Consider the following 22,617-nt stretch of genomic DNA (forward strand, 5'->3'; position numbering starts at 1 on the left):
ACAAACACAAACCAAAGATTTTAGGAGGAAGAGAGAAAGCAGAAACTGTGGAGATAAGATGTCTAAGGGAGATTTGAAACCAAGAAGTTTGGTTGGCATGCGATTGATGAGGAAAGAAGCAAGTGAGAAGAGCAGCAGACCAAAAAGTCTTGGGAACATGCATACCAAACAAGAGACTACGGGTGACCTCCAATAAATGGCGATTTTTCCTCTCAAGCAACCCCATTTTGTTGGGGTGTGTCAACACACGCTAACTCGATGGAGAATGCCATTCTTAGTAAAGAAAGCTTGGAGACCACTAAACATATATTCTCCCCTTTATCGACCGGACAACTTTGATACGAGTATCAAATCGAGTAAGGATCATTTGATAAAAATTCTGAAATGCCTCACAAACATCACTCTTATTTTTCGAAGAACAGTCCAAGTGGCACGAGAAAAATCATCAACAAAAGAGACAAAGTAACGAAAGCCAAATAAAGAAGTAGTGGGAGAAGGTCCCCAAACATCAAGTATGTATAATATGGAAAGGAGCAAGAGTTCTATTACCATGATATAGATAAGAGGAGCGACAATGTTTGGCCAACATACATGGTTCACATTCAAAAACATGGGAAGATGCAAAGAAGAAAATAAGTGAGGTAAATGTTTCCTCATTACAACAAAAGATGGATGGCCTAGACGCCGATGCCATAACATAACGACTCCATTGAACTATGTCATCACGTCCACACACATAGGATCTGAGTCAGGTACACTAGGATAAAAAGGTAAAGGCCTTTCTCCTCACGTCCGCTACCAATAATCCTCTTCGTCACCAAATCCGAAAGAGACAAAGTGAGAAGGAAAAAGGTGACACAACAGTTGAGGGATTTAGTCAAGTGACTTACGGATAAAAGGTTAACAAAGAAGGTTAGGAACATGAAGAATCGAGGTAAGGGAAATAAAGGAGGTAAAGTGGATACTACCTTTACCAGATATCGAGGAAAGGGATCCATCGGCTATCCCGACTTTATCCTTACGAGCAAATGGTATAGGTATCATAAGTAGAGGACATACCGTCATGTGGTCATGGCACCTGAGTCAATGACCCAAGACTGGCTGCAGAGAGGTCGTAGCGGAGACCGCAAGGCGAGGACGAAGATGAGCGGCCACGGTAGATGCAGGAGATGTGCTCAATCGGCTATAATCCGGCGGATGTGTCAACCAAGATAGGATCATCCTGGGAGCATCCGCGCAATCGTCACGGAGTGAGCTCGAGCTCCCCTCTACGACCACCACGACTACGTGTGCTAGGGGGCGACCATGAAGGACCAACACCTATCCTTGGTGTGCCCGGTTCTCCCACAGTGATCACATTTAAACTGTCTCTCCCAACTCCACCGGCACCAATTGTCTCTACTACACTGGCTGCCTCACGAGTGGGCCCTTGGCCTCTACTACCCCCAAGGGTGTCTCGAAAAACCGGAATTGAGAGTCGACTTGTCATGAGATGATGCTGATGTGGAGTCCATAGACACGGCGAGTCTCCTCACTGTAGGTAACTACGGACCTCACTAAGAGATGGAAGAGGAGATCGGCCTAAGAGTTGGAGCCGGATGGGTTCATAGTCCGGGTTCGGACCACCAAGTAAAGTGAACACCCGCTCCCTTTCAAAGGTCCGATACACCTTCGCTTCATCCGCCGGGTTAATCAAATGGAGGTCCGGTAGTGGTCATATTCTTCCAAAAGACTAAGGAAGGCATGATAGTACTCAGAGATAGTTCTCCCCTTGCCGCATGGAATGAATCTTTTGGTGCGGTGATACACTTTGGCAGTAGTCACCCACTCTGTCATAGGCCCGAGAGACACTATCCCGGATGGCCTTGGCGAGTCTCCTTTCTTATAAATCTTCTCCCAATCTCGAGCTTCATGGAGAAGATCAACCATGTCATGATGTAGAGTTCTCGATCTCCCATTTCTCATAAGTAGGTGCATTCGGCTCCGGAGGCTTGATAGCACTGTGATGTACCCAAGCTTCCCTTTGCTCCTAAGGGAAAGTTTCACGAATGTGACCGATCCAAGTAATTTGTCTCATCAAGTTTCACAAAGGAAAGCTGAAATGTGTGCTTTCATAGGCAAATTGAGGAGAAGGGATAGGTATACCAGTCCCGAAATCTCGGAATCAGCCATTGTTCAAGTGGGGAGTACACACTCTACCCAAATAATAAAAACTTTCAAACAGTCCGATAACACGAGAACCAAAGAAGTAAAGGCGCTGTAGAGGCACAAGTAAAGGAAAAAAGGGAAAAAGGGGCTTCACCCTAGCATTCACCAAGAAATAACATATCGAAACAATCTTAAGGCCCTCACACAAAGCTGATGTTAAACATTTCAAAAAGGCAAGAATACATAGCAGTCCGGAAATAAGAGGAGCAGAGAAATTGCGGTGAGAAATTGCAGTCCCGATATTACCTAGGCGAGAAATAGAGATTCCACGAAGAGAGTACTGCTCAGCAAGTAGTGGAAGATTGAAACCAAGGCCAGATGGGGATGAAAAGAACACCCTTGGGCGATTCTATGGAGCCATTCCAAGGCTGAAACCAAGGCCAGAGAGAGAGAACCAGGGGCTCGAACTTGAAGTCTGGCGGTAATAGTTGCGTGATGGAATGGCTTCAAAACTTCATAATAGCTTCTACCAAGCTCAAAGAACACCTCCAAGCAGGATGAGTAGGTTATTTCCAACCTATTTCATACTTCTATACCACAGATTTTTTACATTGGTAGCTTCTCTTTGAAACCCTTTGAATCCTAGGATTCCAAAGAGAAGAAAAGAATAGAGAAGAGCAACCAAATATGACTCTCAAACCAACCCGCTCCGATACCAAGTTGAGTTTCAGATTAGGGAACAATGGAGAAGGAAGGAAGATGTTAGAGAAGAAGGAGACAAGAGAGGGAAGAAGAGAGAGTTACGGTTCAAAGTTGTGTGTGTTAGAGAGACTTCTCCAACCCACCTATATTGCTCAAATAGAATTACTAAAAGTATTACAATCACCTCCTAGGGAGGTAAAAGGTAAAAAGACATAAAAAGTTAAAAATACATAATAAGGGAACTAGTTAGAAGTCTAGTTCCTGAACTACCCCTGATACATATTTACTATCAACTCTAACATGACCATCGTGCCAAGGTAATTTGTCAAGTCTGTTCTGCAACTGGGCATTCGGCATTGCAGTGCTACCAACGGTTTAATCCCAACATCACCAAGCGAACCACAATCCCCTTGCTATGTATGCTGCCCCATCTCGGGCCAAGACCACGACTCCCGGTATCCAGGACTCGGTGCGACTCATCACCTTACTATAGATATGGCCAATCTGTCCATTCCATCAACTTATCATGGCACCGATCAGGTTCGCGTAGCAAGCGGATCAGGTTTGAAAATCTCTCATATTGGTTCATCAATTTTGAGTACACCGTGTCCTCTTTTTGTCTTAATAATATCTTTCATGTTCCTCATATTCAAAAGAATCTTCTTTCGTTTCTCAATTTACCAAAGACAATAATTGTGCTTTTGAATTTCACCCAAATTTCTGTTTTGTCAAGGATCCATACTGGGAACATCCTTCTTCGTGGGCGAATAAGAATGGTTTATACGTACTCAATGGTGCTTGACTTCAGCTCATTCCTTGTCTTCAAGACTTTCCCTCCGTAGCCACATTTTCTTTCTCCACAGCCTTTATTGGGGAGCTGGTCTCACCTTTTGTTTGGCATGACAGATTTGGCCACCCTTCTCAACGTGTGGTGACATCGTCATCAAACAAAATGCTCTACCGTGTGATCCTCTAATTTTAATTTTTGTGAACCTTGCACTTTGAGCAAGTCTCATCGTTTACCTTTTACTAGTTATTTCAATATTTGTAATGCACCATTGCAACTCGTTCATTCGGATTTATGGGGGCCATCCCAAGTACCTTCTATTGATGGTTTTAAGTATTATATTTCTTTTATTGATGCCTATAGTCGTTACACATGGCTTTTTCCTTTAACTACTAAATTTGAGGCACTCTCCACTTTTATTTCATTTAAAACACGGTGGAAAAATATTTTTGTACCCATATAAAGAGTTTTCAATTTGATGGGGAGGCGAGTTTCAAAAATTTAAGTCTTATTTGGATACTAATGGCATTCTTCATCGCTATTCATGTCCTCATACAGGAACAGAATGGGATTGTGGAAAGGAAACACGAGGCACATCGTTGATTCTAGCCTTACTCTTCTTAATAGGGCTGGTGTTCCAAAAATATCTTGGGTACATGCTTTCCGTGCAGCTGTGTTTTTGCTCAACCGAATGCCCACGATGTTAGGCATAAGTCTCCTTATGAAGTTCTCTTTCAAAAGAGACCTATTTATCTTGAATTAAGGGTTTTCGGTGTGCTTGCTATCCCGGTTACGACCCTACCAAAAGCACAAGATGGATCCCAGGTCACTCCAATGTGTTTTTATAGGCTACTCCATTCACCATAGGGGTTATCAATGTCTCCATGTTCCCACTTTGGTCGCATCTATGTTTCACGCCATGTTCTTTTAATGAACGCCAATTCCCATTTATGGCCTCTTCACAGTGGCTTCCCTCACCCAAAACTCAATACACCGGTTACACTATATTTACCGGTTTCACCTATAACCCAAGGGGTCCTAGTGCAAGCACCTACACGCCCTTCGTTCCTCTTGGTTCCTCCACCCATACAACGAGTAGTTCCCAGTCCTACTTGCACACCTGAACCACCATCACCGGCTCCACCACCAGCTGTTCACCATCCAGCTCCCACACCTGTACCTCATACACAAGCCGAGCAGGTTTCACATCCTCCTAGCACCTCGACTCACCCAATGCAGACTCGATCTCGCAGTAATATCCACAAACCAAAGGCCTATGCCACCAGCCTTCCACCTACTACCCAAATCTCTTTGCCTCTTGAATCTATATGCTTCACCATGGCTAATAAGGATGCAAATTGGCGCAAAGCAATGGCTGTTGAGTTTAATGCTCTAGTGCACAATGGGACATGGGACTTGATTCCCTATAAACCCGGTATGAATGTGGTTGGTTGTAAATGGGTGTACGAGGGTTAAGACCAAATCGATGGAACCATAGGCAGATATAAAGCCCGTCTTGTTGCAAAAGGGTATAATCGGGAGCATGGTTTTGATTATGATGAGACTTTTAGTCCAGAGTGAAGCCTACAACCATACGCCTTGTCTTATCTTTATTGTCACATATGGATGGCGTATCCGTCAATTAGATGTCCAGAATGCATTTTTGAATGGCCACCTATCTGAGGATGTTTATATGGCTCAACCTTAGGGATTCAGTGATCCACGGCATCCGGATCACATTTGCCATCTCCGCAAGGCTCTCTATGGCTTAAAACAGGCTCCACGAGCCTGGTATAATCGGCTCAGCTCTTATCTCCTTCACATCGGGTTCCATGTTTCAAAATCAGATTCCTCCTTGTTTATTAAGAAGGATATGCAGTCCATTTTGCTGGTGTTGGTCTATGTTGATGATATTATAGTCACAGGCAGTGCGCCTGCTGCAGTCAGATCCTTGATATCTACATTAGGGACAGAATTTGCCATTTCTGATTTGGGGAATCTGAATTACTTTCTTGGGATCGAAGCCCATAGATCCTCCACTGGTCTTGTTCTTACTCAAACCAAATATATGAGAGACCTCCTTCACCGAGTGACATGTCCGATTGCAAGCCTTGTGTCACGCCAATGGCCACGTCTGGCTCCAAGTTGACAAAGGACTCTGGCCCATTATTCTCTGATGCCACCCTCTATCGTAGTACAGTTGGCGCCCTACAGTATTTAACGTTGACTCATCCGGATCTCTCCTTCTCAGTCAACAAAGTCTGCCAGTTCATGCAGGCTCCTACTTTGACACACTGGATGGTTGAAGCGATATCTGCGATATATAAAGGGAACCCGACTTATGGCATCGTTCTTCGTCCACTTGACTAGCTTAGCCCTCATGGCCTTCACGATGCAGATTGGGCTGGTTGCCCTGACGACAGGAAGTCCACAAGTGGCTATTGTATTTATTTTGGTCCAAACCTAGTCTCTTGGAGCTCCAAGAAACAACCGACCGTGGCTCGGTCTAGCACCGAATCCGAATATAAAGGCTTAGCTAATACGGCTTCAGTTTCTACTTTGTGATATTGGGTACAAGTTGAAACAGCCACCTTTGATTTGGTGTGATAATATAGGAGCCACATACTTGGCTGCCAATCCAGTTCTTCATGCCAGGACTAAGCATGTTGAAATCGACTATCATTTTGTTCGTGACCAAGTCTCCAAGAAAATGTTGGATGTTCGGTTCATCTGTACACAAGATCAGACAACTGATGTTATGACCAAGCCGCTGTCCCACTCCAGATTCAAGAACATTAGAAGCAAGCTTACAGTTCAAGAACTCCCGTTGCGCTTGAGGGGGTGTGAAAGCGTAACTCTTCACGATAACCTCTCTAAGCTACAAGAGGAGTCCTTACACAATACAAACTCTCAAGAGTCATCGTTAATTAAACTCTAAACCTATACATGCTCTTATCCTTATCTCATCTTGAGTGATCCTCAAGTTATTTCTTAATGTAAACCTCTTGTACAAATACAATATAAATGCAAGCCTCACATACCAAATAGGTACTGAGGAATTTAAGCTTATATCAAACTTTACAAAAAGAACTCTGTCTGGGAGTGTGGCCAACGCCAACACTCCTATGAGTCTATCTCAGTCCTCCCCATATGAAAAGACACATTTGCCCCTTTGTTTTGAGGAGGAGAGTGATAGACACATGAGAATGTTGGCATAGGCCACACTCCTAGACAGAAAAACTACTTTCCTTAAAAAAGTTATTATCTATCAACAGCAAAGAAGGGGGTGGGGATATATGATGGGTAGAGAATCGAGTTGAGGAAGATGACGTGAGTCCTAAGTTTTGTGATATTTTAAAAAAGGGAGAGGGTTCTCTGTTTGGCAGTGTGGCCCTTGTGCCAGTGTAGGGGCCAATCATAGCTCGTGCAGGACCATCAATGAGGGCAAGATTTTTTCGGGTGACGGGGGTGAGATGGTCAATTCGGCTACCATTGTGTTTGTGCGCAGGCACCACACTGCCATCCAGGGTTCCTTTTCCCTGGAAAAAAAAAAAGAAAAAAGAAAAAGAACATCTCACTATAGCTGGAAATTGGAAACTACGGCAGACTCGCAATCCTATCAAACAACCAGAAAATTTTCTATTATGTTCTATATTTTTTTCTTCTCTATTCTACTGTATCGACCGCTCGACTAACAAACACAGTCTAAGTACGTGTTTGATTGAAAGAGTCGGACGAGTCAGATTTTGATTTTGGACTTGCTTCATACAAATCTGGTTCATGTGGATTCGTAGTTGAGAAAAAAAAAAAAAAAAACTGTTTGATTACCTGAGTCAGTCAGATGGAATCATCCTGGATCCATTTGTAAAACTGTTTGGTTACCTTGAGTCTTCAACGAAGACACAACTACACCCACAGATGAAAAATAGTAAAATATAATTATAATCAAAGATACTCTGCAATTCCAAGCAACACTGATAGCAGAAACGCCTGAACCGCAAAACCCTAACCCCCAAAAAAAAATTCACCAGCAAAAAATTTGAAATTCTACACACTGAGGACAAGAGAAGAAGAAAAAAAAATATAGACAAAATTAAAGGCTATCCAGGTGAAAAGGGAAAAGGTATAATTTATAGTTAAGCAATAATAAAAGAAGAAATCAACTAAACCTCTTGATTTCACACAGAATTACAAACGATGATGACCTAATAGAGGCAGAGGTCCAGAAATTGCCTCTTTCAGACACCCCAGAACTCTTAAACCCAATCCGATTCTCTTTACTTACAACCCCCATCAAAATAAACGAAGATTCAGAGATACCCAGATGGAGAAATCGAGAAGTTTAAGTAAATAAAGCATACAAGTACTTCGAAAACTAACCTGCTATTACCATGCCATGCCAATCCATACCGGTGCTTAGAAAGAAACAAAACTCATCACCCAAAACCAAGGAAACATCGCTCTGTAAAACTGATTCGAATTCCCATAGCTTTTAGGGTGCGAACGAAGGATTTTGGAAAGCTCATTGAGTCTCGATAGGTGGATTGACCAAGGTGGACTCGCATGGATTTGTTGCTGAATTTATCCCAAGGTGTGAATTATATTGGATTCTCAATATAGCCTTAAATGTGGACTCTTGTGGATGTGCGGATTCCAATACGAAACAGTGTTCCAAGAAACCAGACACGACAAAAAATATAGAATCTGATTCGATCAGATCTTACTCGTCCGACTCCTTCAACCAAATACGTCGTAAGGTTGGTACAACAAATCAGTCTCATACAAACTAAGACGGAATTTTTTATATTTTAATTGGGTTCTGAGAATCCTGTACTTGAAACGAAAAACTAGAAGATAAAAAAAAGCAACAAATATAAACAATATCGCGGGTAGCCTTTTCTGGGTGGGGGATTGTACAAGACAGGCAGACTAAGGGTTCGGTTGATGGAGGCAGGGAGCCAGGCCAGCGACCCTCTTTTGTTCTAATTGAGTTCTCGCATCTTAAGGAGGAGTGATGATGCACACAGCACACGTTAATTCAATAAAAAGGTCCGAGTTGAAAAATCACAAGGGAAATTTTTTTAACAAACCCAACTTCTTCTTTAATGAAATGGCCTGATGGATGTGCCAGGATTGACTGTAACGGGAAAGGCATCCTGTACTTGAAGGTTGGTAGATGAAAAAGACCCAATTGTTTTTTAGAAACAATATTAAACAATTGAGCTCTCGTAGTCGCAAACGGGGCGATAATCTGGTGATTGATCCTGCAAAAATTACAAATGGCCTCTGTTCTGTTGTCAGTTTGGTCTTGCATTGACTGGAATTCATTCAGTCTACTTACTAGTAAAGCTATTGATTCTTCTGGTCCCAAACTCTTCACTTCAGAAGATTCCAAACATGTTTCGTTTGCAATCTCTGTGTTTTCTCTTCATTATCCTACTCCCTCTAGCTTCCTCAGAGATGGAAGCAATCGAGGTCTTGCAGAGACGTCTTGACAGTAAACGAGCACCAGCATCTGTACAAGAAGCCGCAGCTAAGGCACTCCTTGGGAGAGTGTTTCCGACCCATGTCTCAAGTTTTGAATTCAAGATTATTTCCAAGGTATTCCAATGTTTTCTTTTGTTTTTCATCTGTTTGATACATTTCATGCTGCACTACCTCTTTGGTCTTGTTTACAATTCATACCCATCAGTTAATTTTCTTCACCTACTTCGTATTTTCTTTGTTGGATTCTTCGCGTGTCCTACCATAAGGGCGTATGGCGTACCCAGTGCGAGGCTCCCGCTACTGTGGGGTCTGGGCCTCTGGGGAAGGTCATAGTGTACGCAGCCTTACCCCTGCTTTCTTAGAGAGGCTGTTTCCGGACTCGAACCCATGACCACTTGGTCACAATGGAGCAACCTTACCGTTGCACCAAGGCCCATCCTGTCACGTGCCTACCGTAGTTATCTGCATTACCAAGTAACTGGGTTATGGTAAAAAATAGAGAATGTAGAAAATAGGAAGGAGGACCAGCTCAAATGAGAAAAGAAGACTACAAACCTGAACCTGGAAAATTCTAAAATCTGATATTCAAATCTTAAACTAACTTGTTCCCCAAATGCTGTAATTGATGTATAATTAACATTGTTACTATATAGTCTGTTATGGTTCAATAACCATATGCATTGATTGATGGATGGGCATGTAAGATTTGATAATTCATTGATGATTACTTGTGCTGTGCATTATTTAGTCCCTTAGTTTGCTTTGGTGCTGGCTGCCTAGTGCTGACCACCTAGTTGTTTTGGAAGCAAGAGCAGAAAATCACTTTTTTTTTTTTTTTGGAAGGCCCTAAATTTTATTAAGATAAAAAGTCATACATCTAATAGCTAAATAAGGTAAGAACCTCTTCCTTAGAAAGCTGCTTTTTTTGGAAGACATTCCAGTCCCGGTTTGCTGATCAAGTCTACCCAGGTTTTGAATCAGGCAGCGGGAATGATTAACCCAACTGTAGATCCTCATATAGGTACTATAAAGGCACTGTAAATCTTCAAATAGGCAGGCAATAACCAAACATCTTCAATACTCTTGATCTTCCCCTTACGGCAAACTCAACCCAATAATGAAGGATACCCAATAGCAATGGTGGAGAAGGCTGATCTTCTATATTTTGCACCAATGTTCTTGCAAGTTCTGCTTGCTGCAATGGCTGCAGGTGTATTGTACATAATCTCTCCCTCACGTGTAGTAGTACACATGGACAGATAACGGAGATGATGTAAAAAATAGTACAAAAGTATAATATTCCAGAATTTTCCAAAAGGTGCTAAGGGTAATGGAAAAGGAAGAAATAGCAATTTAGAGAATACCTTAAACTTCCAAAGTGTTTATGGGTATATGCCAAAGGTATGGTATGGGAGGCGGTGAAGTGAAAAAAAAGCAGTGGGATAATGAATCACAGAGAAAAACAATGCAACATATAAATTGTCAACCATCTTCAAACAATTAAACAAACTCCTTAGATGGAAACTCCTGCAGAGGAGAGACACCAAACTCCAATATTCAAATCTGATAAGTAAACAGAAGGAAAGATTCCAATCTTCAAGGCTTAATCAATCTTCAAACACGAAAGAACCAGTGTGGAAAGCTCCAATTTGTAAACTCCCACATGCTAAATAGAATTGACGAAGATATCTGGGCAGAATTGATGTAATAAACTTCAAAAAAACTTGGATCAGATCTGAATTAGTGAACAACTAGGATCAAGCTCTCAAAGTAAGCTGGATTTGAATCAGTAGAGAAAATTTCACACAACTGAATAGGTTCGTAGTTGCAACCAATACCTATGGAACACACTGTTGTAATCCCAAATAAACTGATCTTCAGGGTAGTAGATTCGAGTTTTCACCAGTGAAAGAAATTCGATCTCCAATAGTAGGATACTCAGTCTCAAAAACAGGGCAGCAGTAACATGTCAACCAGTCATGTTTACAGAAGCCAATCAATAGAACCAGCAAGGTATGTAGTAAAGCTCAATAGAACCAGCAAGTATACGATAAATAACCCAACAGAGCTATAGGTAGTTGAAGCAGCCAGCCACATAGGAACCCGTTAAAGAATAGGTTGATAGTTGAAATCAAGCCATAAGAGTGAAACCTGAATTTTTTCGAAAAAACTCCAAGCATGATGCTGATATTTTGGTCGTATGCTTCTCCGATATGTATAAGACTCTCCTAAAAAAATCAGAAAAAAAAACAGCCCTAACCCTAAGATCGATTAAAGTCAGGGTTTTAGAAAACCCTGAAAATGAGATCGATATAAGGAAAAGAGGGCTTCAATAGTTGATGTAGATTTACAATAGATGTTGATCTGTACTGCTAGAATGGGACCTTCAATGCGAACATCCAATCTCCAATAATGATGAGACTTAATCTTAAAGAGGGGGAAACACCAAAATATTGCAAAAAAATAAAGCATCAACTATCATAGAAAAAAGGAACTTCCTCAAGCTATTAATTGATGAGGTAGAGTATCTCTCTTGATGGTAGAAACACCTCCATAAGATTACAGCAGCAACAAAAATCCCTAACCTAAAAGTTGATGTGTCAGGGTTTTGGGAAACCCTGAAAAGTAGAGATCGATTGGGGTAGGGGTCTTCAAAAACTTGGAATGGAGCAATTATTGAAGTCGAGTGCTCTTTGAAGCGGAAGTAATCAGCCCTCCAAAAATCAGCAAGAGCTAAAACCTGTAACCCTAAATTCGATTGGATTTAGGGTTTTGTCAGGATTTTTAGCAGGTAACCAAATTAGATGGTTAAGGAAGCTTTGCTGTAGAAACTAATCCAGCCATCAGAAAGGGTCCAAACGTAGGTTGAGTAGGTCTTGTATAGGGAGTAACCTGTGTAAGAAATCTCAGCCTGAGTTGATGGTTGGATTGTGAGAACCAAGGGTTGATCCAAAATTAGATGGTTAAGGCTTTAGCCAGATCGATTAGGGTAAATCAAGGCTAGAGAAGAAAAGAAAGGGGAGTAGATGGAAGAAGGTAGAAAGGTGCTGGAAAAGGTTGCATAGGAGACTCCAACAATGGAGGATCGACCTTCTTGAGTGAGAGGAATCTGATCTTCAAGAAAATTCTGGAAACCTTCAAGTTGCAGGTATGGTTCCAACAGAATTTTAATGGAAAAAAAGTAGATAGGATGGAGGGCAGCAACTAAATCATTGGTTTAGGTTTTACCTCATTAGTGTTGCCCCCTTACAAGGATGAGAAGAAGAAAACCAGAAGAAGGTGAAACCGAGAAAGAGAGAAAGGAGGGAGAAGTCAATTGTAGAAGAAAAGGAGGGTTTTTTCTTTCTTTCTAACCTAGATCAGACTTGGCTTTGATACCATGTTAGCAGAATCGTGGGTTAGAAAGAGAGAATTGAATGTGTTAGATTCATTGATAGGTAAGCCCTTCTATTTATAATAGAGGGGAAAGTTACAAAGGGACTGAAATAGACATAATTACCCTTAACTAGCTAACTCTATAAGAGTAGCAACTTAATCCTAACATCATAAGAATAAATCTATCCCAAAAGGACCAGAATACCCCCACAGTATTCTGGATTACATATTCCAACACTCCCCCTCAAGCTAGATTATACATCTAAGTAAAGAACGAGGATCCAACTTGAACTAATAAGAAAATAACTCCATAATAATAAAACTGCATCATGCACAAAATGGTTGTCAACCTCAATGTGTTTGGTCTCCTCATGAAATACAGGATTGCAAGGTAATGTAGATGGCAGCTTGATTATCACACATATCTATTGTTTTAGTAACTGGAAACCCCAAGCTCCTAAAGAAAAGATCTCAACCACAATAACTCAACAGCTGTATGTGCCATAGCTCAATATTCATCCTCAACACTGGGTCTTGCCACAATAGTTTGTTTTTTTTTTTTTTACTTTTCCACATGACATGGGTAACACCAATATAAATTCAATTAACTTGTGGTAGATCTGTTTTCCCTTGTACCACCAGCCCAATCTGCATCAGAGTGTCGAACCAAATCAATATGATTATTTGGCCTATAAATGAGACAAATTCCTAGCAACTGCTTGGTCGCGGATTCGAGTTCATAAACAGCCTCTCCAAGAAGCGGGGTAAGGCTGCATACATTATGACCCTCCTTAGACGCCGCAGTGGTGGGAGCATCATGCACTAGGTAAGCCCTTTTTTTAAACGAGGCCCTTCCTTGGAGCACCTTCAAGGTACCTCAAAATCCTACAGAAAACCTCCCAGTGAACCTTCTTAGGTGATTCCATAAACTGGCTTATGACACCAACAACAAAAGATATGTCAGGTCGGGTAACAGTGAGATACGTAAGTTTACCAACAAGTCTCCTATACTGATGATGTTTATCTGCAAGCTCCTCACCATCATTTACCCTAAACTTTTGATGTGGCTCCGTAGGCGTATCAATGGGCTTGAACACAAGAATACCAGTCTCAGACAGAAGATCAAACACATACTTCCTCTTCATCCTCCAAAGAACTTAAATCACAAGAAAGTACATGTGGGCACCTAAATCTTTAATCTGAAAATGTTGATGTAAATAAGATTTCATCTCTGCAATACCGAATGAATCATTCCCAGATATAATAATATCATCAACGTACACAATCAATACAATTACCCTGGAGTCACAACGGTGAACAAAGACTGAATGATCAGAATAGCACTGTGTGAATCCACATCGGGTAAGAATAGAATTGAACTTATCAAACCAGGCTCTAGATGGCTGTTTAAAACCATAAATTGCCGTATGCAACTTGCAAACTTTCACAGCATTCTCCCCCTGAGCAATATACCCAGAAGGTTGTTCAATGTACACCTCCTCATGCAAATCACCAAATAAAAATGCATTCTTAATATCCAACTGTTGAGTTATGTAACCTGATAAGGGTATTTTTGCTTTTTCCCCCCTTGTTTATTCCCTGTTATTAGCATAGTCGGCTGTACAGGGACTTTTTGTAATTCTGCCTTATTATTGAAAGATAAATGAAGGGGCTGAGTGAACAACTGACTCAAGCCATTCTCCTAATTCCTGTCTAGCTAACATGGTATCAGAGCAGGTCCAAAACCCTATCCTGATCTAAGTCCAAAAACTCACCTCCTTCCTTCCATCGTTTTCTCTTCCTCCCTCCTTCCTTCGATCTTCTTTCTCTTCTTCTTCTTGGTTCTTTCCCTTCACCCTAGGGCAGCACTAATGAGGTGATCTTACGATCTAGTTTTTGCCCTTAAACTGGAGAGGAGGAAGTCCAACAGTCAGAGAAGGCTATAGACGGCACTGATAGACTTGTAGTGGTGCTTGCTGACAAGTAGTAGGAGTGTCAACAAGAGGAATCAATGTAGGAATGAGAGGAGATTGGTGTCAGTTGCCAAATCTCGATTCTCAGCAGAATAATATGGTGTGTTCTCAAAGAAAGTAACTTCGGCACTCACAAATTGTTGGCGGGTAACAGGGTCATAACAACAATATAACCCTTTTGAGTATGGAAATGGCCAAGAAAAATACATTTTAAAGCATGAGGAGATAACTTTTCAGCATCCAAACATAAAATATGAACACCCCAAAACACAGGGCGGTAAACAAAATAAGGGTGAGTTAGGAAAATCAACACAAAATGAGATTTATTTTGTAAAATAGATGAAGGCATGCAATTAATCAGATAACATGCAGTTAAATCTGTGTCCCTCGATTACAATATAATCCCTGGTGTGGAATGACTTCTCATGAGCGCCGTCCACCATGGTTGGGCTCCTTAGTGTGGTGCCGTCACCACCCATGCCCCCCCACCCTCCTTCTCCCCACCCTGACCCCTTGAAGGCTTGAAGCTTCCTCCCCTTCCCAGGATATGATAGCCTGGAGTGCCCTCTTTACTCTTTAGCCAGGCACCCATACCTTCTCGTAAGGGTCTCCCCCTCTATAACTCTCTCTTTCTCTATAATACACAGCCATATCTTTTATTTCAAAAAATGGTATTATTTGTGTAATGTATGTGAGTTGAAAGATTCACATGTTTCCCTGTATTTCTCAGTCCTATGGCATATTATTTATTTTTAAGGAAAAGGAACGCTAACTGGTGCTGTGCCTCAGTGTGTACCTGTGCCCGAGCACAGCAGCGCACGAAATGACCGGTGCACCCCTGGTTCTTTCCACCTTTCCAGGGCGGTGTGCCGGTCATTTCGTGCATGGCTGTGCCTGGGTGCCGGTACACGCCGAGGCACAACACCAGTTAGTGTTCTTTCTCCCTTATTTTTAAAATTTTAAAGTATTTGGATTTTGTGTATGATATTATAGTTTGCAAATCAGTGGTCCTACTACTTCTGCAATCAAAAGTATTTCCCTATTCAATTTCACTCTTTTCAGATGTTGGCCAATTGCTTGCATTGATATGCAAAGATTTTCTGATTACCATTTTGACTTGATTGATAGATCATAGATTTCATACAAATGTCTGTATCTTGATTTATTATGCTTTATCTTCACTTTGAAATATCAGGATGCTTGTGGTGGATATAGTTGTTTCTGGATAAACAATTTCAATATCTCAAGCAAGAAGGGCGCAGAAATAATGTATGTTACCTTTTTCCAGGTTAACAGAAAAAATAGTAGAGTGCTTTTCCTCTTCAATGTTGTTATTATGGATAACAGTTTTGTCTAAAGCTTAAACGATGCATCATCCTCTTCTTGTTATCATTTGCTTTTATTTGTATTCCAAACGTTTTGGCTTGGCTAAGTGCACTAGCCATGCATTCCTCTCTCCAAGTTAAGTTTAGGACTACATAAGCAGCTGATGGTATGTGGATCTTGTCTACTTCTCCAGATTTACAAATCTTAGATTTTGTTTTTCCCATTAAGTTTCTACTTCATCTAGAAATGTGGTTGTTCCATTCTCTCTCTGACTGTAAATCCTTGAATTGGAGGTGCCAACAGTCATATTTATTTTCTGCAAAAGAATGCAAAAGAATTGGTGAAATTTTCATTACATGTCTGAGTTAATCTTGGATGTAAAAACCTTTTATCCTGGGTCCGGACATCCAGTCCATCATTTGGGTCTCATGAGAATTCTTTTGTCCTAAAATTGTTTGTTCATTCATAACCATAATTTTATTTTGTGCTGTTCATACTTAACTGAGCAGTAACCTAACAATTGTCATGACAAAAATGTTAACAGTATAGTCTAACAGATGCTAATTCATTTGTCAAGGACAGTTTGCGGAAATATCTGATTGATGTTTATTTCCTGGTAGCATGTTTACTAACTTAGAATGGTTTATCTTTGTCTCTTTGGATTTTTCTTTGATTGTTTTCTTTTTCTCAGGATTAAAGGCACCACTGCAGTTGAAATTGTTTCTGGTCTGCATTGGTATTTAAAGTATTGGTGTGGTGCTCATATTTCATGGGACAAGACTGGGGGCACTCAAATTGATTCTATTCCGATACCAGGTTCATTGCCTGCCGTGAAAGATGAGGGTGTAATGATTCAACGTCCGGTCCCATGGAATTATTATCAAAATGCTGTTACTTCAAGTTGTAAGAACTGATCCTCCCTTGCCCTCCTTTTAGGTTTGTTTTGTCATTTGGATGTGTATTTTCAAATACAGTATTTATTTGTTTGGCTCAGCAGGTCCAGCCCTAAATAAATTGATGCTCCTATCAACTTGAACTTCTGTTTTTTGTACCTAGAAAGCCAAAGCTCCTGCATTTTATTTAATTTTGTATGAAAATTCAGATGTATTTTCAACTTTGGAATAGGTAGTCTTGTTAGTTGTAGTCTTATCTTTGAGATTCAGCATGCTACTTAATGTCTCCCATGTGAGCACCCTCCTGCCAATCCCAAGTAGTTTGGCAAGGCTTAGTTGAGATGTAAATCTCTTCCAATTGGGCATCCCTAAAACACTGCCGTTCCCTTAATTATCTCGATTTATTATATTGATCGTTACTAGTACATTCATTTAATTTGTATTCCAATTCCTAAATATGTTTACCTTTCCTGCAGATTCTTTTGTTTGGTGGGATTGGAAAAGATGGGAGAAAGAGATTGATTGGATGGCTCTTCAAGGGGTTAACTTGCCTTTGGCATTTACGGGGCAAGAAGCAATTTGGCAAAAAGTTTTCAAGGTCATATGATGTTGGTTGAACCGTGGGTCAGAGAGAGGGAATAAAATAATGGAATTGATTGTATTAATGAGAGAAAGGCCCCTCTATTTATAATAGAGGGGAAGTTACAAATAATAGAAGCTAGGCGATGTGGGACTAAAACCCACATAGCCGACATAAGCTAATAACACTTAATAACATAAGAATAACCCCTAAAGGGGTATTCTGGTGTACATTATTCTAACACTCCCCCTCACGTTGGATTATACAAATATGAAAGAAGGAAGATCCAGCGTGGACTAAAGAAAAAAAACTCTCTACTAAAGAAAAACTCTCTCCATAACAATGCTAACACTCCCCCTCAAGTTGGCGCATACAAGGTACTAATGCCCAACTTGAATGAAAAATGGGAAAAATAAGTTGTAGCAGAATCCAGCTCCAAAAGGAATGCAGCTCCCAAATAGACCTTCAAGAACTTGAAAAAAAATAGACCTTCAAACTTGGGCAGACTTGATCAATTGTTACCAATCTTCAACAATTGTCTAGGGATGAATCTTTGACTGATAATCTTGAAGGTAAGTAACTAGGGTAGCAAGCAGATGAGTCAGGCAGCAATAAAGATCAAGCAGCGGAAACAACCAAACTGTAGGACCTCATATGGGCAGGCAATAACCAAACATCTTCAAAATTTTTAACACCAGCCTCCCCCTTACGGCAAACGTAACCCAATAACAAGGTAGATACAATAACAAGGTAGATACTTTTTGGCAATGGTGAAACCTCTAACCTTCTATGTTTTGCACCAAGTGTCCCTGCATGTTTTGCTCTCTGCAATGGCTGCAGGTATACTGTATATAATCCCCCCCTCACGTGTAGTGCACGTGGACATAAGAGAGATTAGGTTAGAGATAGGGCAAAACATAACATTCCAGAATGGTTAAGTGGCTGCCAAGTGTAATTGGAAAAAGAAGAAATGGTAAAGAAGGGAATACCATTAGCTTCCAAGGGTATTATGGGTAATGCCAAAGGTATGTTTTGGGAGGTGGTGAAGGAAAAACAGCAGTGGGATAATGGAGTAGGATTAACTTGGGTAACATAGAAAGCTCCAACCTTCTTCCATCAATCAAACAAACACTTTAAATGGAAACCCCTGCAGGGGAGAAACTCCTAACCCCAATATTCAGATCTGAAAAAGATACAAATCTGATTCGAAGTAAGGAAATGCTCCAATTGTCAAGGCTTGTTCAATCTTCAAACAGGGAGGAGCTATTGTGCAAAAGTTTCCATGGTAGAAACTCCCACATGCTAGACAGTACTAAGAAGATATCCGGACAACAATGAATGGAAGTAGCCTCAACAAAACTGGATCAGATCTGAATTTGTAACAATGCTAGTATGCAAGCTCCAAAGTATGCCGGATATTAACCAGAAAAGCTTCACATAACTGAATAGGTTCGTAGGTGCAGCCAAAAAATCGTGGAACACACTCTGGTAATCCCAAATAGGCTGATCTCTAGGGTAGTAGATTCGAGTCTTCAATAATGAGAGAAATTCGATCTCCAATAAGAGGAAACACAGTCACAATTATAGGGCAACAGTATTCCACATGAAGGCAGCAGTAACACATTAACCAGTCATACTTACAGAAGCCAATCAATAACACCAGCCAGGTAGGTAGTGAAGCTCATAATAACCAGCCAAATAAGATAAATAGCCAGACAAATCCCTAGGTAGTTGAAGCAGCCAGCCATATAGGAACAAGAAAAACAGCTTGATAATTGAAGAAACCAAGCCAACAGAATGAACTGGAATTTTTTTACTAAAAAACCTGATGTAAGATGCTGAATAATGGGCTGTATACTCCTCTAATGTTGATAAAACTCTCCTAAAAAAATTAGCAACTGTGGACTGCCCTACCCCATAGATCGATTATAGCTAGGGTTTTGTAAAAAACCCTGAAAGTGAATATCGATTGTAGGGAAGGGGTCTTCAACAAAGGTGAGGCTGACATGTCAAAGGTGCTTGCTTATTGTAATACTTGCTGACCAAAAACTGGTGAAATGGATCTCCAGTTCGAATGACCAATCTCCTTGGTAATGGAGACTTGATCTTCATATGGGAGAAATACCTAAAAATCACAGATAATGAGGGCAGCAGCTATCTTGGGTAGTAGACCTTCTTCAAGCCATAAATAGTTGAAGTAGAATATCCTTCGTGATGGTAGAAACACCAACAAAAAAAATTCCAAAGAGCAACAAACAACCCTAACCCAAAATCGATATGGGCAGGGTTTTGAAAAAAACCCTGAAAAGAAGGATCGATTGGGGTTAGGGGTCTTCAAATTCTTGGAAAGAGGCAAAAACTGAGGTCGAGTGTTTTCTGTAGGTGGAGTAATCATCCCTTAAAAAAAGGCAGCAAGCATTCAAACCTGCACCCCTACGGTCGATTTCAATTAGGGTTTTAAAAGGGAACCATAAAAGTCAGGGTGAGAAGATTTTGCTGTAGGGACAGATCCAACCATCAGATTGTGTTCAAACTGAGGTCGATTAAGGCTTGGATCAAGTGGGAAATATCCATGAAATATTGGCTGCATCTGACAAAGGAAACCCCAACTTCGATTGGAGTCAGGGTTTTTCAAAACCTTGACAAGGTGAAATCGATTTGGGGATCTAGGCTGGAAAAAATAATAATTGATGGAGAGAAAGAAAAGAGGGAAGTTAGGTGTAGGAATAGGGTAACATAGGGCTGAAAAAAGGCTGCATAGGGTGTTCCTCTATTAGAGGATCAGGTTTATCGAGATCTGATCTCAAAGAAGGAGGAACCCTAAAATCGCAGAAGAGGCTTCCAGCTGTTTTTTTTAATAAAAAACGATAGGAGAGAAAGGGGGCAGCACTAAATCATCGATATACTGTTTACCTCATTAGTGCTGCCCCTGTTTTTGTGCCGAAAAGGAGAAAAACAAGAGCAGGAAAAAACGAGAAAAAGGGAGAAGAAGAGGAGAGATCGATTGGAAGGAAAGGAGGGAGAAATTAGGGTTAGTCTCTCTAACCTAGATCAGACCAGCTCTGATACCATGTTGGTTGAACCGTGGGTCAGAGAGAGGGAATAAAATAATGGAATTGATTGTATTAATGAGAGAAAGGCCCCTCTATTTATAATAGAGGGGAAGTTACAAATAATAGAAGCTAGGCGATGTGGGACTAAAACCCACATAGCCGACATAAGCTAATAACACTTAATAACATAAGAATAACCCCAAAAGGACCAGAATACCCCCACGGTATTCTGGTGTACATTATTCTAACATATGACTAATTGATTATTCTCCTGATTTATTTCAACTTGTACTGTCCACTGGTTATTCTTTCAGTATTTATTGTAGTTTTGTATTATGAGATCATTACTAGTGATGTTGTAGGCCTTTGCAAGATGTATCCTTGCTATATCCATTATTTTTTTTTTTGGTTTAGACTTCAGATTGCTCATGTTTTGTGTATTGTTGGAGTTTGCCATATAAACTCATTTAAAACACCGAGTATAAGATGCTTAACTCTGCATCCAGATTACTACTAATAATTCAAACATTGTTTTATGCACGGCTGATGATATTTTTTTTTCAGTTACAATTTTATTTAGCTTTGTGTCAATTCCTTGCAAAATCTAACACATTTAGCTTTGGAGCCCTAACTTACACTGTCAATGCAATGTGAATTCACATTGCCACCATCTTAGGTGTTTCTTCCTCTGTTAATGTCTATTTTGGCACATAAATCGACAGTGTTTTCAGAAGGTGTTAGCTAGCATAGCTGGTAAGGACTCTGGTAGGTTGTGGCTGTCTTGGGATTGAATCCTGCCTTCACCTTTTTTCTTCTAACCTTCCAATCACAGTGCCCCCTCAAAAAAACAAGAAAAAAAAAAGAATGTGGACCTTAGCTAACCTTGGTAATGCTCTGGTACTTCCTGTTTATTCCCTTCGCTATTTCTCCGTAGTGGTGCCAGCACTATCATTGGTGGTCTTAACTCTACAGGGGTGAAGTAGTGGTTACTGTTGAGTCATAATTGGAACTTCATACTGAATTAGTTTAATAAATTTTCCTTTATTAGTTCTAGCATACTGTCTATCACTCTGGCTGTTCCTGTAAATCATTGAATTCTAGCATTTCAATCTTCAACTGATGCTTTTACTGGTTCAAGTTGTATAATCCTTGCCTATTTTAATAGAATGTTGAATATTTGTTCCTTGATTAGGATTTAGGATTTCTGTAAACAGAGGGATTATCACTTTTACCTAAATAATACTATTTTTTATGACAGACCTTTAACATTAGCGAAGAAGATTTGAATGATTTCTTTGGAGGACCAGCTTTCCTAGCTTGGTCTCGCATGGGCAATTTACATGGGTAGGTAAATGTGAACACTGTTTGACTTGAACCATGTTATTTTCACTTCTCAATTAATTTGATATTGAAGGGAAGAATTGGGTAAATTACTTTGCTGTAATAAACTCAGCTCAGTTTTGTTAGATCATGTATTGCAATCCCATGCCATATCTCTCATACAGAAAATCATGCTTTAAGTGAGATCATTTCCAGTTCTTTCCTTTTACTCTCATTTTTCATTATTCCATCTGTCGTTTTTCTTATCTCATTTCTTCTTTTTAATTCTTCATTCTTCTGTTTTCCCTACTGTGTTTCTTAAGGCCCTATGTAGCCGACCCCATTTAGTTTGGATAAGGCTGAGTTGTTATTGTTAGGAGTTGATGGTATACTATATTACTATAACTTTAATAGATCATAATGTCATAAAGTAAATGGCGTACATATTATTTTTGGAAAAGAGGGCGGGCCTTGGTGGAACGGTATGGTTGCTCCATTGTGACCATGTGGTCACAGGTTCAAATCTGGAAACAGCCTCTCTGTGAAAGCAGGGGTAAAGCTGCGTACATTATGACCCTCCCCAGACCCGCAGTGGCGGTTGCCTCGTGCACTGGGTACACCCTTTATTATCTTTGGAAACTGAAAACTCGGGAAATTTGTAGAAGGATCGAAGACCCCAAGCATGAGTTAGAATTTACTGGTATTGAATTTGCACCACTTGCACAGGTTGTTATTTAGGCCTTGTTTTCTAGCATTGGTTCAATGTGGATAACTATGTAATTTCACTTTGATTCTTTTGGGGTCAGTCCTAATCTAATCTAAGCTAGAAGGGAAGGCTAAGACAAGCCAACAGAATACTACAACTACCAAGGGGGGAGGGGGAAGAGGGGGTGCCTTTATGGAACAAATGCAATCCAGGATAGTTGATCCCTTGACCGCTAGGGGGGTATGCACTAAACCGGCAATGCCTCCA

General features: G+C 40.5%; 1 protein-coding gene across 2 annotated transcripts in view; it reads left to right on the forward strand.

The window, feature by feature from the left end:
- The first annotated feature begins 8,930 nt into the window (after window positions 1–8,930).
- Window positions 8,931–22,617, forward strand: part of LOC122641958 (alpha-N-acetylglucosaminidase-like) — a 107,515-nt gene continuing 93,828 nt past the window's right edge. For both annotated transcript variants that reach the window (XM_043835313.1, XM_043835312.1), the window contains exons 1-5: window positions 8,931–9,238; window positions 15,668–15,741; window positions 16,490–16,701; window positions 17,168–17,289; window positions 21,583–21,668. In XM_043835313.1, coding sequence (XP_043691248.1) covers window positions 9,035–9,238; window positions 15,668–15,741; window positions 16,490–16,701; window positions 17,168–17,289; window positions 21,583–21,668 — 698 coding nt within the window. In that variant the 5' untranslated portion in view covers window positions 8,931–9,034. The remainder of the gene's footprint in view (window positions 9,239–15,667; window positions 15,742–16,489; window positions 16,702–17,167; window positions 17,290–21,582; window positions 21,669–22,617) is intronic.

This window comes from Telopea speciosissima, chromosome 10, assembly GCF_018873765.1.
Source record: "Telopea speciosissima isolate NSW1024214 ecotype Mountain lineage chromosome 10, Tspe_v1, whole genome shotgun sequence".
Lineage (NCBI taxonomy): Eukaryota > Viridiplantae > Streptophyta > Magnoliopsida > Proteales > Proteaceae > Telopea > Telopea speciosissima.